This window comes from Colletotrichum truncatum, assembly GCF_014235925.2.
Source record: "Colletotrichum truncatum strain CMES1059 chromosome Unknown Contig_0016, whole genome shotgun sequence".
NCBI classification, from domain to species: Eukaryota; Fungi; Ascomycota; class Sordariomycetes; order Glomerellales; family Glomerellaceae; genus Colletotrichum; species Colletotrichum truncatum.
In genome coordinates this window covers 208,518-226,766 of record NW_027222413.1, presented here as the reverse complement: position 1 = coordinate 226,766, position 18,249 = coordinate 208,518, and the positions used below count along the sequence as shown (strand labels likewise).

The following is an 18,249-nucleotide window of genomic DNA, read 5'->3' as shown; positions in this document are numbered from 1 at the left end:
CCAGCAGCCCTGGAGGTCCTACCAAGCGACTGCCGAGATCACTACGAAGAGAAATATACTCCTCTTGAGACCTTTCAGCCGCCAGCCGCCTATTGTCCCAACGACCGGGCCTGCCGTCTGGTCGGCATGGAATCCATAGGAAACTTCAACAGCGGATTAGACCCCAACCTTCCCGTTTATTGGGTCAATCGACCGTCTTTGACTCCTCTTTATCCCCTCCCCCACCACAGCAACCATCCAACGCACAAGCCTTCCGACTACCTATCCGGGGACTATCACACTCTCCCCGGAAAGCTGTTGCGGATTGCCAACTCCCTTGCTCAATGCCAGCCGGCCAACAAAGAGCCACTTGGCCGGCCCTACATTCGAGTGGGGACTGGGGCATGGCAAGGGGGGTGGTCACGGACCACCATGGGAACCTGCCTGGAGCCATATGGGAGACTGCCCTGACAGAAGATCCAACGGCGAAGCTTATGGCCATGGAAAGAGATAGTCTTGACGATTTGGCCTGCTTTGTATGCTACAACCTTAGGCCGCGATCAGATTTCGATCGTGAGCAGCCGAGGACTGCTGTTAAGCATGCAAATGGACGGCCTGAGCCTTATGACGACGTCAAGCAGCCTGTGGTCTCGCCGCCGGCGCACCAGCATACATGAGCGCGGCCAACGTCTGACTTCATTGGCCGGGTTGCATTACTGGGTATGCTACTGCCAGACTTTGCGCGCCTCATTAAACGGCCCGAATCGAGACATTGATGTCTGCCCGGGTTGCCGCCAAGCCTGTCCTTTACGGAATCCTGCACTTTGTTGATCGGGCAGACATACCTCAAATGCCCTCCAGCTATGTGGGGTTGGAGACCGGCATTACCCTGGAGAGTGTTTGGTTTAGGGTAGGTGTACTGTAGTAATTGCAGGGAATATGTCGCTATCCTGCTTTACCAGAATAGGAAAGCGTGATGTGGTACCGGCAGGGGTTATCGCTACATGGAGGAAATCGTGAGAACCCCGAAATACAGTAGACGCTGTAATTAATCTTTTTCACGGTTAGTAAAATAAGAATCAGACTCCGTTTCAAAATCATGCTTGATTTTTTCCAATGACTTGTGCCACCTTGGGATCCTTCCCGGCTCCGTGAGTGTGAGTAAAAGTACATTATCCATTCTACATCCAACACAAGGTGGCGGCAGGCCGCGCACTAGTGCAAGCGGGACCATGCCGCTGTACTCCACGGGAAAGGTGAACGTGATTATTTGCGGATACCAAGACAGAAACGTGCCAACAACAAAGGAACAAGCAACGGATGGACCCCTTGGCAAAGGCTTATTGATCCTATCGGGTGCGTGATGCATATGGCCGTACACTGAATGATAGCAAGCCCTATTTAGCCACTGATTATCCCGTGTCTCCCGAACTCAACATTTGCTAACTATTCGGCTGGGAAGATCCTAGAACAGTCCATTATACCACACGCTTGATCGCCTTCTTTCGGCACTATGGCGGCGAACAAAGTACCCAATGAGCTTTGGATAATGATTGGCCGAAAGATTGAGTCAGCAGCAGAGCTCTTCGTGATGATTCAGTTAAGTCATCGCTTCAATCAGCTTTTCGGGCCTCTCCTTTATTGGCACAACGTCAACATTGACAACAGCTCTGCCCTGCTGTGGGCTATCGAGCAACGTTCGAATCAGCCACAAATGGTTTCAATAATCAGAAACTTGCTGGAAGCAAACGCAAAAACCGACATCACAGATGAGTCTGGCAGGCGGCCACTGCTTCGGGCAGCGGAGTTAGGTCATAGCGATATTGTACAGATACTCCTCGAGAACAACGCAGACGTCAACGCACAAGGCGGTCATTTCGGCAACGCTCTCCAAGCTGCATCCTCAGCCGGCCATCTGGTCGTTGTGCAGAAACTCCTCGACAACGGTGCAGATGTGAACGCACGAGGCGGTTATTTTGGCAACGCTCTCCAGGCTGCATCCTCAGCCGGCCATCTGGTCGTTGTGCAGAAACTCCTCGACAACGGTGCAGATGTGAACGCACGAGGCGGTTATTTTGGCAACGCTCTCCAGGCTGCATCCTCAGCCGGCCATCTGGCCATTGTGCAGAAACTTCTCTATAACGGTGCAAATGTCAACGCACAAGGCGGTCGTTACGGAAATGCCCTCCAAGGTGCAATAGTAGAAGGTCACGACGAGATTATAGAGCAACTACTCAGTGCCAAGCCACAGAGTAAAGATCATGAACTCCGGGTTGCATCCTTTATGGGCTACGATAAGGCCGTATGCATGCTTATCAGTAAAGGTGCAGACGTAAACGCTCACGGCCTGTTTGTAAACGCTCTCTACGCTGCTGCTTCAAAAGGTCACGATCATATAGTTAAGATTCTTCTCGACAACGACGCAGATGTTAATGCGCAAGGTAGTCACAATGAGAACGCACTCTACGCTGCAGCATCAGAAGGACACGAGGAGGTTATCCGCATGCTCCTCGAAAAGGGTGTGGATGTTAACATGCGAGGTGGTTGTCATGGGAACGCTGTTCGGGCTGCGTTTAAGAAGGGTCACAGCAATATCGTGAAGCTTCTACTTGATCATGGTGCGGATATCAAAGCACACATTGGCCGGAACGGCATCTTCGAGGGCCGAGGGTATGAGTAGAGAAAACAGCCTAGGTCACCCCTAGCAATAGCAATACACTGTGGAGGCCCAGGTATAAGTTTTCTCGGGACCGTAATGGCAGTTTTGACTATGCTCTTCAACATAAGGTAATTCTTCTGACTTAACCTACGTAACCAGTCATATCAACGTCTTTAACAAGTCAAAACATGAAGCTAAGTATACACTATTTAGATTTCAATCAACCCCTATAATGCGTGGCCGGCGGTACGGAAAGGAGGTTTGCATCGTACGTTGTATCTCTATGATTGCTCACTTTCGACCCAGGCCATGATATTTCGAATGCTCTCGTAACTGTAATGCCTCCGTTGGTATTTATCCGTAGAGGCGAGGGTATATCCGGCTTTTTAGAATGTTGCGCTTCATGTGTGTCTTGGTTCCTAGGTTCGTCAACCCCAAGAGATGTTATTCCATCAGGAGTATGCTGAGTCCGAAAGTGCCCCTGTTGTGATCTCGACGAAGATCGGTGCTTCGATTTGAGGTGGGCGAGCAAATTCACAACCAAAAGGCGTGCAGCAGGCAAACTGGCACAGAGTAAGGCAGCCGCCTGTTCGATAAAAGACCACATAACAATGTCAACATGGTCCCAAGTCGCGTCAAATGTGTCGGCGTACTGGACTAGAAATTTCATCCGAATCATGGAGGTTAAGCAAGCACTAGAAATCGACGTTTAGGTTAGTCGCCGATTGTCCGCATGAAGGAAAAATAGTAAAAAATTGGAAAAAAAAAAGGAAAAAAAAGGAAAAGAAAAGAAAGAAAAAAAGAAAGAGAGAACGGATGCGTACAAGAAGCCGATGCTGAATAGGGCTAGCAATGCAAGACGCCGATGGAGCGAGATCTGTAGCCGCCATATTTGTGGGATAGGAAGTACAAGAATCGCAACGTCTTCCGCTATTGCCAGAGCACTATTGCTGTAGCCGACGGCTGTAAGGTTAACGCACCTCCTTTCGGTTATATTCCGGTCCCAAATCGAGTTTATGGGCAGGCATTGTATGGCACTAGGTATAAGCAAGGCCGCTCCGTGCAGAAAGATCAATAGAGTCAGAGCACGAGCCAGTCGCTGAAAGGAAGTTAAAGGAAAGATCCGCATCAAGAATAAAACGATAGATAGCTTTCCGACGGCTTGGAGTACTGCATACAACAGTGAACCAACATACAAGAGCTAGAGTTGGTTAGACCTCCTGTCGGATCAACGGGATAAATGCTTGTTAAACCTTGAGAATAACGGTGCCGTTGCCAACCTGAATCGTCCAGTAGTGCATCCCAAATCCGATGTATGCAATATATAGATACGTAGTAGCGAGTGCGCCCAGCAAGCCCTGGTCAAAGTTATCAGCGATAGTCTCAATTGAAATTCGAATACGTACGGCAGCCAGGATTGTGATGTAATCATCGATCCAGAGTCTTTTGGCGTATCTCGCTCTGGCGAACAGTCGAAGGACGATAGTGGGAAACACAACGGCAGAGCCAACGATGATGGTACGCTCTACAGCGAGGCTGCGTGAAGCTTTGGGATACGCCGCGCATAAATCTCCTTCAACAACAGCAGCGGCTTCTTGGAGTCAGCACGCTTTACAGCCATAAGTTGTGAGTCCAAGTATGTACATGCATACCCAGTTGGTCTCCAAAAGAGCAATAGGTCTGCGCGCAGATTGATAACTCTGCCTGTAACGTGATGTTGCTGCAGACGCAGGTCGTCACATCTCCCAAACCGCAGGCAGCAGACTTAAAAGAGTCGATAACACAGTCGTACTAGTGGACTTAGGCATTGGAAATCAACAAGGAGTGACGGCTTCTTACAGCGCAAGCAGGCGTCTTGGACAGAATCTCGACTGCATCAGCGGCCTGCGCCTGTTGAGGCCACATGAGAAACAGAAACGGTAGCAAAAGTTCAAGGGACATGGCGCTGGAGTTAGCAGTGGCCTACGAAATCTTGACCAGGAGCCCGTCGTCTTTCAATGAATCTGAAACCAGGCTAAGCTCGTCCTGTATAACAACTAGCAAGTTCTTGGACTCGCCAAGGATAACGGTCGATAACGACTTCACATTCAAAGCGGCTTCCTCTGGTGCTCCGAAGCTGGAGACATGACTTGGTTGTATTCATTAAAACAAACGAGTCTTACGCTCCGCAAAAGAAATCATCAGCATCTCTAATCGACCGTAATTTGCGATAGTTAGAATTATTTACGCTGTCTAATTGACATCTATTTACGTCCTCTACGAAAGTTTCTCTGTCTATTTCTTACTAGTTACCAAATGACTACCCTGGGATCCCAGTGTGGGTGAGTCAGGCCTTGGTATTTCCGTTCCAAAATTACTATCAATCCTCCTTCTCAGAGGGCTAACATCTGAACTAGATCCCTTGGTACCATCGGCCGCGTTCGTCCAACCCCGACAGGAAATAATGCGTCCTAATTCATTTACGATCGAGAAATTGATATTGTTCTCTGAGATGTCGTCTTCGTATGCATGGATTACACGATTGTAGCGATGCATGGGCCTCCGCAGATTTGAAGTGTCCGTTGTGGGCTCTTTGCCGCATATATCGTCGTTAAGTATAGGCTCACAGGGGCTTCTTTGTTGAATAGGGATAGCCCGGGTTAGCCTCCATAGAAACGTAGACTTCTGATACTGGCCATAATCGTCATCCGAATCCGAATATAGAAAGCTCTGGTCAGAGGTATCGACTAGTGGAGGTTCCGCTTGAGTCCTCGAGGTTGGGCCGTTTGGATGCGTTCGTTTTGGCTCAATTGGCTTCTTCATCTTGTTGTCAACGGTACTACTACTGTAGCTGGCTGCGTAATATAGTTGCTTTAGAAGGGGTTATTTCAGTTTATGTCTCTCTTGTTGGTATGTAGCAATGCAAGTAGAAATGATATTGCAAAGATTTCACCCATGAGCTAAAGCAAATGGAAGTGAAGAACAATACCACGCTATTCGGCAGTATTCAGGTACTAAAATGGATATTCTCCTCTTGCTTGAAAATAGGTATACTACGGAAGATTGGTTATGTTTAAGGTACTGTATTTTATTCGCTACATGATATCCTGTAAATCTTAGAGACTATAGGGCTGGAAAGATGACGTATAACCCCAAACACCCGGGTAAACGCCAGTGATAGATCCATTTCTGGCTATAAAGTAATATACTAAGCCTCCGTTAACGAGCTCTGCAACGAGCTTGCCATCGACCGCCCAGCCAAATTGTCCACACGAGCTGCTCGGCGCTTGGTCGTCAGATCTAAGAATATCTTGGCGCCGGGCAGAGTTGCGTTTTCTGTAATGACGGCTATTGAGTGAGAAACATAAGTCTGTCAACCGTATCTAGGTTTTGCTGCTTACCGTGGCATCCTTCGGCTGTGTTGAGCAATACCGTGGCAGTCCGAACCTCGCGGCTCCGCGGCTCCTAATGATTATGACTGATAAAGTGTACTAGGTGAGTCTTTCGAGGCTTGCATACGAAGCTGTTTGATACTGTATCAATTGAGATGTACAGTAGTAAAGATTGATTCGCGGCTTAAACTATCGGTGCAGGCGCGAGGTTCCTTGGACCGAATGAATATAAGTCAGATAGATGATATCCACTTTCGGCTTTACATCTCACCCTATTATCGCCAGACTCGGAGACATTTGATAGCCGCGGTGGCGCCATGTTTTAAGTGTTGTCTTGGCTGGACTTGGTCAACTTGACAGAGCGGGACGAAGCCTTATCCCATCGGGTGCGGCAAGGCAACAGGTACAACATTGTGAACCACAAACCGGTCCATATTTCTCCAAGTTCAGTGAGAAACAGGCATAGGACTGGAAGGAAACTCACACTGTCTGTTCCTGATTAGCTATAACTCCGCATGCTATGTATCTGTTGCCTTGGCGCACTCGATGGGATAGCATCGCTTGATCCTCACATCACATGGTTGCAGAATTCCAAGCCGTTATTAGAACATGACTACTACAGTGTACAGTTTTCTCTTTGACTATTGTACAGTACAGTATGTCTTTGATTACTATCAAGTTACTGTAATTCTTTCTATTTTACTGTGTTTATGGTGTAGCTTCATCTTCGTCCCTCTGATTTAAACCTGATAATAAGTTATCGTCGCTGTTGTGTACTATTAGTGCTATTCAACCTAGAGACAGTGAAGCAACTTTGATCAGGTGAAGCATGCCAGTGTAAATGGGCGACTGTAGTTATTTATGTCTCTGATGATAGTATTAGTGGTCCTTGAATACTTCGTGCTCATAACATCGTTCCTTGGATTACGTCCTATTTCGGTGAGCTTAGTTCGTTCGTCACAGTGTCTCTTTAGCTTAGGTTAATATAAAATACCCTAGCAATAGTGTCCACGAGTCTACTTCTCGTCGGGTCGTAATTCAAAACATCTTCATAATTGCAGACAAAAAGGCTCAAAGAATTAGAACAACTTTGTGGTAAGAGACAAGTTGCTAATGAGTAATTGCCCCCGCGTAAGAATCCACCGACAGATTGAAGCCGTAGCAACAGCTGTATGCTTTGCAGTACAACGAGACGGTTGTGTCCGCCGTTAATCCTATTGCAACTAAAATAAAATCCACAGTAAGCCCCTTCGGGGGCACTATCCAGAATAGTTACAGCCAGTTGTGCCGCGACCTCCCCGGTATTGACATTATCTTATTGTTCTTAGCATCTACGATTTGGAAGTCATACTGCTTATCGCTGGTCCTGACGGGAGCAAAGGTAATGCTTTCTGGGATTTCCTCGTTTGGTCCTTGCCGGATGTTCTGACCAGGGGCGGGGCCATCACATCGGTCCCCCTTGGGGAACAAACGCCTACCGACACCGATTTCCGCTTCTTGCATCCACTCGGTATGAGACATTTTTGTCTCACGATCAAAAGAATCGACAATACCGATTAGTTGTTGGGCGATTGTATCGAGAGATGTCATGAGAGATGAGCGCCTGTTGGCGAGGCTTCTCCAGTAGTCAAGCTCATGCCGAAGACGACCTACCTCGCGGGTAAGCTCCTCTAGTCTCTTTTCTTTACTAACAGGCGTTTTCTGAAATTGTATATTGCCTGCGAGAGTGTCCATTGCATGCGTTCTACCTCCCAAGGCTCCTACTTCGAAGTCAATGTCCGTTGGTATTTGTGGCCATCCATCTGATGGTAACAAGCGGTCTTTGCGTCCCCGAGATGTCGCCATCATGCTCTAGGGAACAATGTGTTACTACAAGGTTTACTCTTGTGTTCCAAGCGGCTCTGACTTTCGTATAGGGCTGGCTCTAAAATGGATTTTTCTGTAAGTCTAGAATAGATTTTATGTTTCTATGTAAGGAACTTCGAAGGTACAAAGAGCGGAATTTGGATTCTAGCTAGTGGTATTCTAGGACGTTATGTATAACGGATACACTCTAGTATACATACATAAATTGGGGACAGTACAATGGATTTTTTTTATATATGGTTAGAATGCCGTACAGTTTGCTAAGTACTTGTTCTTATCGCTGCGCATTGAGGAAGCTGTCTTTGCTAACAACATCCGCAGCCTTGTCGTCAGCTCGCGAAGCTCGTCTAGAGCTTTGCAAGCCGTTAAACAGACTTGTCTATAGGCTAGGATGTCTTTCTCTAATTCACCTATCTCTTGATAGAGCGAACGCATGGCAGCCTCGCGCTGCTCGCTGGTCTGCTTGGAGATTCTAGAGAGCAGATCGTCAAGGTCGAAAGTGTCTGAGTATACACTGGAAGTTTGTCTGGCTGCCATGTTCTATGTACTAACTTGCGCGCAGAGGAAGAAATGGAATTTTTCTAGTTTTATTTTAATATGCTTATAAGCATGCAAGGAAAGTGAAGAAAAGCCGGAAGCACGAGGGCCGGCTTTGGCTTCAAAGATTCTAAATGTATCCTGCCAGCACTGACCAACTACATTTAACCTATAGTAACAAGAGCAGTCTCCAGAGATGTATGGAAGAGCAAAGCAGTCAAGAAGCAAAGACTGGCTCCATAGGTTACATTCTTAGTTATCGGCATAACTTTTACATATATAGCTCACGTTTCACGAAGCCTAGGGTTGCCCACCTACCCTCTATCTAGCTAGGTCTACCTTACAGATTTCCCATGGGGGCCGAAAACACGGGGACAGCACGGCGGATGTTTTCTACTCGACTCGACAAAGAGGGAATGGAAAGAAATAAAATGCATTAAATTACAAACTTCTAACATGCTAGAATTGTTTACAATAGGTGTTAAGTTGAGCCAGGGTTTCAAATTATCATCGCTGGCAGGAAGCCACGTCAACAGCGGAATGAGATGGCTCAACGCTGACGGAAGATACCACGTCGGCAGCGGAATTGAATGAGATTGTTCAACGCTGGCAGGAGAAACCACGTCGACAGCGGGATAAAAGTAATGGAAAGTGTTCATCGCTGGCAGGGGAAACCACGTCGACAGCGGGATAAAAGTAATGGAAAATGTTCATCGCTGGCAGGGGAAACCACGTCAACAGCGGGATAAAAACGAGATTGTTCTTCGCTGACGGAATATACCACGTCGCCAACGGGATAAAAGTAATGGAAAGTGTTCATCGCTGGCAGGTGAAACCACGTCAACAGCGGGATAAAAACGAGATTGTTCTTCGCTGACGGAATATACCACGTCAACAGCGGGATAAAAGTAATGGAAAATGTTCATCGCTGGCAGGTGAAACCACGTCAACAGCGGGATAAAAACGAGATTGTTCTTCGCTGACGGAATATACCACGTCGCCAACGGGATAAAAGTAATGGAAAGTGTTCATCGCTGGCAGGTGAAACCACGTCAACAGCGGGATAAAAACGAGATTGTTCTTCGCTGACGGAATATACCACGTCGCCAACGGGATAAAAGTAATGGAAAGTGTTCATCGCTGGCAGGTGAAACCACGTCAACAGCGGGATAAAAACGAGATTGTTCATCGCTGGCAGGAGAAACCACGTCGACAGCGGGATAAAAGTAATGGAAAGTATTCATCGCTGACGGAATATACCACGTCGCCAACGGGATAAAAGTAATGGAAAGTGTTCATCGCTGGCAGGAGAAACCACGTCAACAGCGGGATCATAAAAGAAATGTTGTGGCTGCCGAAATGTCTACCATACGGATGACTGCTCCTTTTATATTTTTTCTTAATAAACATGCTTACTAACGCAACCTAGCCGTTTCATGCATCTGGGGTTGATCATTTCCATTCCAGGTGGAAATGCTGAATCAAAAGCGGATAATGTGGGAACCGTGAAGGCAAAGGACAAGGAGCTCCCCTGGTTGTGAGGGGAGTAAACAAAAGATCCGCAATCGGTTTGCAATCACCTCTTAAGACGCCAGAACTAGCTGAGTCTTCTATGAAAGACCCGTATGCCTTCGGGTTACAGTATCCTTACATATCACTTGGTACATCATTTCCTGATCAAATTTGACACTTGGGTAACAAGCTGATGTCCTTGGAGCCGTATACGCCGCCCCTATGGACTATCTTAAGCCGTCAGTATCTTAATGTGGAACCATTGATATAATATTCATCACTGACATAATGCCTGCTACCTTGATTACTATGTAGGTAGTAGCCGAAATCGCAGTAAATGTATGGCCGAAGCAGCACTTCGGTGTGTAGCATACTCACGAAGGAGAATAATTATTCTCTGTTACTAACTCTGAGTTCAACATATTGGGATACAGTATGTATCAATACCTTATCTGCTCTATACTGTAGTTTGCTCTCAAGGATTCAGGTGGTTATGGCGTTTAGCTACAGCTAGAAAAAGACTACTGCTGATGACGAGGACGTGCAAGCAAAAGAGTAAGAGAAGCATGAGGATTCCGCATTCACTAAAGAATATTTGAAGGCCCTTAGACCTGACGATTTCTTGGTTGTTATAGCGTTTCTACTTTACTAAATATATGGTGATATCCTACTTTCAACAATCCTTTCCTCCAAGACCCTTTTTTCACCCATACGTAATGGCCGACTATCAGATCGGAAGTGAGCACCCCCAATCGCTCACCAGCGACTTCGTCATTGTCGGTGCTGGGTTTAGCGGCTGTTACGCTCTTCACAAAATCAGGGAGCTCGGGTACTCTGCCAAGATCCTGGAGGCTGGTAGCGACTTTGGAGGCGTCTGGCACGTTAACAAATACCCTGGAGCACGAGTTGACTCAGACACTCCGTCATATCAGTTTAGCCTGCCCAAAGTCTGGGAAACGTTCAACTTCGAGGAGAGATTCCCTGGGCATGAAGAGATTCGGCGGTACTTCGCACATGTCGATATAACTCTCGGACTACGGAAGGATACTATTTTCAATTCTCGTGTAGACGAGGTAAAGTACGACTCGAAAAGTAAGAGGTGGCTTTTTCGCACAGAAAAAGGCCAGCGTATTGAATCGAGGTTCGCTATTTTCGCCTGCGGATCTTTCAATAAGCCTTACATTCCTGCTTTTCCCAACCTAAATGCCTTTCGCGGCCTACTTATCCACCCATCGGCTTGGCCCGAAGGTGTCAAACTGGACGGCAAGAAAATTGGTATCATCGGCCAGGGGGCATCAGGGCTGCAACTCGTTCAAGAACTCGCGAAGCAGGATATTCTGTTAACTGTTTTCATACGAGAACCATGCCACACCCTTCCGATGCAACAGAGGCGACTATTATATCGAGAATCCGAGGAGCTGAAAAACTACTATGATGGCATATTTTCCAAGGCTAAGTTCGGCTCTTCGTCAGCTATAGGGTATAATCAGAACTCCGATTTCTATCATCAGGCAAGCGACAGCGACAGGGTTGCGCTTTACGAACGCCTGTGGGATAGAGGGGGCTTTGGGTTGACGTTATCAAACTATCGAGATATTATGTACGACAAGACGGCAAATTCAAGCCTATACGAGTTTTGGATGCGTAAGACTAGGGCTCGAATGTCTAATCCTGAGAAGATGGATATCGTTGCACCATTGAAACAGTCCCAGTGGTTTGGCGCCAAACGAGTCAATCTCGAGATGGACTACTACGAAATGCTAGACCGCCCGAACGTTAAGCTTGTTAATCTCAAAAAAACACCGCTTAAATCATTCTCTCGAAATGGCGTTGTGACTGAGGGCCACGACAGTACTTTGGACCATCACGAACTGGACGTCGTGATTTTGGCTACGGGCTATGACTCCGTGACGGGAAGCTTATTGGGTATGAATATCCACGATAGGCACGGAGTGCGCCTGGAAGAGAAGTGGAAAGACGGAATAAGCACCTACCTCGGCATGCTAGTACCTGAAATGCCGAATGCGTTTCTCCTGTACGGGCCTCAAGGGCCTACAACTCAGACAAACGCCCCATCTTTTATCGAGTTGCAAGTGGACTGGATAGCCAATCTTCTTAAGAGGATGCGAGACGAGAGTATCGACTTTGTGGAGCCCTCCCAGGAATCTTGTCGGTTATGGACAAAGCAGGTAAACAATGCCTTTGAGCCAACGTTGTTTCGAGAAAGCACGGCATGGTGGACTGGTGCGAATATAGAGGGGAAGAAGGTTGAGCCACTTGTGTTTTTCGGCGGTGTTCAACGGTGGTGGCAAGAGTGTCAAAGTTCTCTGAAAGACTGGTCTAAGTTTTGTGTCTCTGGGATGTAAAACAGTCATATAAAGATATTTGTATATGCTTAGTCTTTCTGCGAATTCATTTCTCGAAGCAGAATGCGCTGGAAGGCTCCAGGCTTTATCGGCCTGAGCTGTGATAATGGACCTGCAACTTGAAGTGCATGGATGGTTTAGTTTTTATTGTGAGAAGTATGAGCACATCCAGCAAACTCACTCGAACTGTTGTTATTGCATAGCTTAATCAACATACGTGAGCGTCTCCAACACATGTTATTTGACCGAGCTGCTTCGACCTCCTACGAGTAAATTAACTACGAAAGCGCCAGTGTCCTCTCGTGAACTCTGCAGGGCGTGGCTCATGGTGGACATTTTGCAGGCAGATAATAAGGATTAGACGGTTCAACGAAAGCCAACGGAGCCACACTTGAACATCGTCTGGGATACTAGCACGGAAATGGTTGTTGTTGTCAAAGGCTTTGTAACATATGCCGTGCCCAACAAAATCCTAGTGACACAATCTGCTGCTTCTGTCCTCTCCATCATACCACCAATCCATAAATCTCTTTAAGGTTCGTCATTTGGAGCCCTAAAGAAAAAGTAAGCCCAGGTCTGTTTGTGCCTTTCAGCCTACAATACCAGAGGGTTGACTTGAACCGACTGCTATGGTAAGTCCTATTGAATAAATGTACAAATTCCTAGACCGAAAGCGATACCGATTTCGTCTCGGCCAAGGTGTTCTCACTGGTTTCATCGTCATCCAGCCCTGAGTCGGTTTCGTCAGAAGTTCCGCCAGATTTTTGCAGAGGTGATATGTGGATAGCTAAAACTCACCCCATGGGCAATTTCGAGTGCAAAATCGGGTTTCATGGTCAAGGCCTCACTTCATTTATTTGGTGCGTCAGGTTCGTGTTGAAGGGATCCCAGATCTGGAAAAAGGGAAGACTTGATGTCCCGAGGTAACTGTCGGCCTTGTCGCAAGTCCAACTAACCCAATCACGTCGCTGCTCGCCGTTGACATGTGGCTTGAATCATGCCTATTATATGCACCGACTCTGTCATCTATAGCATGCCTTACCGTTGGTCGTAATCCTTGTTCTCTCGTCGAATAGGTGACTTTATGAGTAGTTGACTTTAAGCAGGTAGAGTAAGTGGTTGACGGCCATCTATTGTGGCCCTTCGATAGTGATCTCTCTGCTGTTCAGCCAGAACTGGACGCCTGCTCGCTCCAAAGTTCTTAAAGCGCGACGGCCCCTAGTATAATCCAATGCCTTTTCACAACTTACAGTACTGCCAACCGCCATGTTTCAAATCGGCTGGGTAATACTTGCTTTCATCTACGCTCAAGCCGTGGGTATATGCGCAAGCGCCAATTGCCTTTCAGGATATCGCAATGCTGTTTATTTTACAAACTGGTGAATGTATAATCGCTAGGATATGAATTAAATACTTACGGATAGAAGGTCTATATACGCTCGGGGATACCATCCTCACGATCTTCCCGCAGAGCAGATCAGCGTTCTCCTCTATGCATTTGCTAACGTGCAGAGCGACGGTTTGGTGTTAGTACGGCGAGCCATATTGATCAAAGCCTTCTTACTAGCGTTACAAACAGGGTCTCCTCTGATTCTTTTGCGGACCTTGAGAAGCCATATGACGGCGATTGTAATTAGTAAACCACCCAGATTATCTTTTCGGACCACTTACGGCTCCTAGCTAGGAAAAAGTGCGAGAACGACGTCTGCGGATGCGTGAAACAGCTATATCTCCTCAAAAAAACCTACCGCAAGCTTAAAGTGCTCCTTAGCATCGGCGGGGCGACATATTCAAGCAACATTGCTGCGGCCGCTGCTACCGAAGCAAAGAGAGCCCTCTTTTCACGAAGTGCGATCGCCCTGATGAAAGACTGGGGGTTTGACGGGCTTGATATTGATTGGGAGTATCCCGTTAATGAAAAGGAGGCGCAAGACTTCGTCCTACTATTGGGCAAACTACGGTCGGAGATGGATTCATACGCAAGCCAGTATGCGCCTGGCTACCATTTTCTCTTAACGATATCGTCACCCGCTGGGCCTTCGAATTACGACATATTGCCGCTCAGTAAGATATCGGATATTATTGATAATTTCAACCTGATGTCCTACGACTATTCCGGTCCATGGAGCTCTATGACGGGACACCAAGCCAATTTGCACTCAAGTCCCATCAAGCCTAACTCGACACCGTTTTCTACAGATGCCGTCGTCGAGGACTATATATCCAAGGGCGTGCTGCCTACCAAGATTCTTCTTGGTATGCCCGTGTACGGCAGAGCATTTCAGCAGACTGGTGGGCTCGGCCAGGCCTACTATGGCGCGGGCAACGGGTCGTGGGAGCAAGGCGTGTGGGACGCCAAGGCCCTGCCACGACCTGGGGCGATGGAGTATCACGACACGGCAGTTGGTGCCAGTTACAGCTACGACACAGATACCCAGGAGCTCATATCCTATGACAGCCCGTCAGTGACCAGACAGAAGGTTGCGTATATTATTGAGAGCGGGTTAGGTGGGAGTATGTTCTGGGAGGCGTCTGCCGACCGAGGTGACGAGACAGGACTTATCCACGCCAGCTTCAACGCTTTAGGAGGGGCCGCCAATGTAGACTGTTCTGAAAACCTGCTGCATTATCCCAACAGTCGATATGCAACTATCCGCAATGGATGAGATACCTCCAAGTCGTCAATATTGGATTTGCATTGTTTTTGGAAGTCGATGGATATCATCATTGGGTAGTACGCCCTCTAGTTAAACAATGACTTTGTACCAAAGAACGCAAATCTCATCTAGTTCTCTATTTCTCGACCGCCTTTGTTTTCGAATCTAGCATTGCCGCATGGAGCTTGAATAACACCTAATGCTTCATTACAGCAATAATAGTGCCCTGCAATAACCAAATACACCACAGGCTTGTGGGATGTATCGCAAGGGAGCATGCAAGTTCTGGCTACAGCATGGTCGTTTTGACTTATCCGGTCGAGTACACGTTTGAGATTCGGGCTTTAACTTCTGCAACGGAGACGAGGGGGTCGAATAATCTTGCGGGTCCTCCAGAGGTAAGGTGCAATAATAATACTGCACGGCTTGTAAGTAAATGAAGGGAAATTATGTACTGTACAGTAAGTAACGCCTGAAGCTACTTTGTCAAAGTCAATCGTATACAGAAAACAATCCCTAAATGCCTGGTCTCGATGTATAAGCCATTTATACTCGTTTTGTGCCAGGTTTGAAGCTGGCTAATCCTGTAGGGATTCACACAGTCGTGTGGCACTAGACGAACGGGGTGAGAGAATCATGCACACGTTGCGAATGAGGCCTTTTTAATCTATTCTGTCTCTTTACTGTGCAAATCACAGCTGATGTAGCGTTCCACGCTACATCATCCTTCTCCTCCCCATCTCGTCGGGCGCTTGAAACTCCTAATGCGAGGAATGTTCTTCATATTGCAAGCTATGAACGGATATTTATTCTATTTTCTGTTTTCTGTTTCCTAAGTATAGGAACCGGTACGAAGTCACATGATATACCTACTATAGCAAATCTGTCCGTCAGATGGTTGAGCTGCATGTCATTGGCGAATGGTGGTTGCTGGAACGGCACATCTTCGATTCGCTTTGATATCTTGCCGAAATCTCCGCAGTAGACCTTTGCCTGCTTAGACGAATGACGGCCGTCTCTTCTAGTTTGCTTGAAATCGTTGTTTTCACAGTCTGACAGCTTGATATCAAGGAGCCTTGTCCGCAACTGGGCCGGGCTGAGTGGGACGTCTTTAGCATCCCTTCTCGGCCAAAGGTCTTCGGACAAACCGAGAGTCAATGACCCAAACTGGAGTGCAACGCAGTCTCGTTTGGAATGGGCGCACCGCTGAACCTGGGGAGAGCTAACAGAGGGGTTAGGGTCATTGACCCAGTCGATCAATGCTTCGCTGTACTCGTACAGCCCCGTCAGCATGCACTCGATCATCCTTTCCCTCATCCGCGTAATAGATTCTTTTCAAGGTCAATACCTCATCAAGTGCGTTTATGGATCCTTTTTCTTACCTTCGACTCCCGGAGGGAGCGCCATGGAGCTGAATGAACTGACGGTGCTCACTTTGGAAAGTTCGTTGAGATAAGATACCTGCGGCCTAGAAACACCAAAAGCACCGCCAGGAGAGGTGAAAGCTGAGGAGGCAGGCTTGGTTTCTGGAATGGGAGCGCCAAATGCTAGTCTTTCGCCGACCCTGTTGAACACAGCAGTAATGCCGAACTCCCAAGCGATCCAGAGCCAGTCAGGCTCACGCCCTTCTATGTCAATGAGAAGAGAGAGTTGCTCCACCCATCCCTGGACCCATGGTTCAAAAACGGCGGTGAGAAACCATTTGTCTGAGAATATTGCAATCTCCCTTAGCTCAGAGAGGGTTAAAGTGGAAGGCACTTGCCCGAACTGGATGTGAATGATATTCATCAAGGTCATCACAGCAGTGTGGCTATCCTCTCTGTAATCTAGGACAGGCCGCTCATCTTTACACGCCTCTACCCATTCACCTTCAAACATGCGTCGCCACACCTGAGAGGCTCGGGCCATCGCATCTGAAGAGACAAGGAGCGCGTGCAAGACTGATTTACCGTTTTGACGGCATTCAGTGACAATGGTTACGTTGTTGGAACCATTTCCTATGGTAATTGTCCGTTCAATGCGCCCAAGAAGCTCACTGGGGGCGAATATCCCTGACTATGAGGCCGTTAGCCTCATTCGAAATTTTCCCAGCTCCATTTCTTGCAAGGGAGCCAGGTTCAGCAATCTATCAATTCAATCACTGACCTGCGTCTTCTTTGGCGACATTTCTAGTGGCGTAATCGAATGATTGCTATCGTTGAAGGGGCCGGGGCAGATGGTCAAATATCCGTCGTTGAACTTGGGGAGAAAGTAGATGGTTGAAGCATCGGAAGGAGGAACTGAAGACGGGAAAATGCGAGGGGGGCGACACGCCTCCACGGTGACCTTAAGGCGGCGCGTACTCCTCACAGCTATCGTTCTGTTAGCCGGCTGGCTGTTCAGTCTCCGATCGGGTATGTTGAACGACGCTCGCTCATGGCGGGGGGCATGCTACACCCCGTCCTTTACCTGCACGGCGCATCCGAAGCCTGCGTTTGTTGTCTCACTCCCACAAGTGCTGCCCTCCCCCGCCCACCCTGACCCCTGAACAGTATTGTGATACCCCACAGGTCGGTCATACAGGACAGGGGCATGGCGCTTCCGCTCATTTGAAGCATCTGTACTCACCGGTGCCTTTATACCCCAAACAAATTGGGAGGGCCTTTATGGAGAAGACGAGGACGTCGGAACCCAGCTCAGTTGGGAAGATGCCGTTCTCCATGAAGTAGAAAGAGATACAGGAGCTGAACAGTTGGAGGCTGAGTCTGATCAACCAGCTGGTACCGACGAAGGCTCTGGACAAACCGGGGACGCGGAAGTCGACCTGGGGAAACCAGAAGGCGGCACGGGAGACCAGGCAGAAGCCGGCACCGATGACCAAGCCAAGAATTCTGATGCCCAGAGTCGTCCGTACCCATCCCCTGTGTCTCTTCCACCGACAGCACTTCTAGCTATGACGATTCGGGATGATTCGGAATTCCTACAAGCAAATGCTCAGAAAGGTGAAAGTTTATATGATGTCTTTGAAGCATGGAAGGCAGCGTTTGCGGCTGGACGACAGGCCACGCCGGTGGGCATCTTTGAAGGAAAGCAGATCGACAAAGCAAAGCTTCAACGACTGTTAAAGAATCCAAGTTGCCTACACAGGCGGCAGATGCCTCCGTTACCGCGAAGCCATGCTGATCTTAGAAACCACCCCATGGGTACGCTATTCGAGACGGCGGAACAACAACATCTACGCAGTCACGCCGAGATGAAATCTTGGATTGAAATAAGTCGAAAAGACACCCGTGCGAAGGACTGTCAGGTCCTAGACTGCATGT

General features: G+C 47.8%; 7 protein-coding genes across 7 annotated transcripts; 3 read left to right on the top strand and 4 right to left on the bottom strand.

Annotated features, from left to right (window-relative positions):
- Window positions 1-1,693: 1,693 nt before the first annotated feature.
- On the top strand, window positions 1,694-2,659 carry CTRU02_215476 (uncharacterized protein; the record flags this gene model as incomplete). Its single annotated transcript, XM_036723823.1, has 1 exon — window positions 1,694-2,659. The coding sequence occupies one exon, from the start codon at window positions 1,694-1,696 to the stop codon at window positions 2,657-2,659; it is 966 nt and encodes a 321-aa protein (XP_036584506.1).
- A 199-nt stretch (window positions 2,660-2,858) lies between these two features.
- CTRU02_215475 (uncharacterized protein) lies at window positions 2,859-4,543 on the bottom strand (the record flags this gene model as incomplete). Its single annotated transcript, XM_036723824.1, has 6 exons — window positions 2,859-3,333; window positions 3,463-3,839; window positions 3,892-3,996; window positions 4,045-4,229; window positions 4,327-4,429; window positions 4,478-4,543. The coding sequence occupies 6 exons, from the start codon at window positions 4,541-4,543 to the stop codon at window positions 2,859-2,861; spliced, it is 1,311 nt and encodes a 436-aa protein (XP_036584507.1).
- A 2,738-nt stretch (window positions 4,544-7,281) lies between these two features.
- On the bottom strand, window positions 7,282-7,854 carry CTRU02_215474 (uncharacterized protein; the record flags this gene model as incomplete). Its single annotated transcript, XM_036723825.1, has 1 exon — window positions 7,282-7,854. The coding sequence occupies one exon, from the start codon at window positions 7,852-7,854 to the stop codon at window positions 7,282-7,284; it is 573 nt and encodes a 190-aa protein (XP_036584508.1).
- A 261-nt stretch (window positions 7,855-8,115) lies between these two features.
- On the bottom strand, window positions 8,116-8,412 carry CTRU02_215473 (uncharacterized protein; the record flags this gene model as incomplete). The annotated part of the gene is made up of 1 exon (XM_036723826.1): window positions 8,116-8,412. One exon carries the CDS (start codon window positions 8,410-8,412, stop codon window positions 8,116-8,118), a length of 297 nt encoding a protein of 98 aa, XP_036584509.1.
- A 2,228-nt stretch (window positions 8,413-10,640) lies between these two features.
- CTRU02_215472 (cyclopentanone monooxygenase) lies at window positions 10,641-12,290 on the top strand (the record flags this gene model as incomplete). Its single annotated transcript, XM_036723827.1, has 1 exon — window positions 10,641-12,290. The coding sequence occupies one exon, from the start codon at window positions 10,641-10,643 to the stop codon at window positions 12,288-12,290; it is 1,650 nt and encodes a 549-aa protein (XP_036584510.1).
- A 1,266-nt stretch (window positions 12,291-13,556) lies between these two features.
- CTRU02_215471 (endochitinase) lies at window positions 13,557-14,956 on the top strand (the record flags this gene model as incomplete). Its single annotated transcript, XM_036723828.1, has 4 exons — window positions 13,557-13,669; window positions 13,718-13,816; window positions 13,870-13,919; window positions 13,971-14,956. 4 exons carry the CDS (start codon window positions 13,557-13,559, stop codon window positions 14,954-14,956), a joined length of 1,248 nt encoding a protein of 415 aa, XP_036584511.1.
- Window positions 14,957-15,663: 707 nt separating this feature from the next.
- Window positions 15,664-17,648, bottom strand: CTRU02_215470 (nuclear pore protein-like protein; the record flags this gene model as incomplete). Its single annotated transcript, XM_070206471.1, has 6 exons — window positions 15,664-15,708; window positions 15,821-16,043; window positions 16,096-16,114; window positions 16,330-17,002; window positions 17,093-17,298; window positions 17,555-17,648. The coding sequence occupies 6 exons, from the start codon at window positions 17,646-17,648 to the stop codon at window positions 15,664-15,666; spliced, it is 1,260 nt and encodes a 419-aa protein (XP_070059849.1).
- Between the last annotated feature and the right edge of the window lie 601 nt (window positions 17,649-18,249).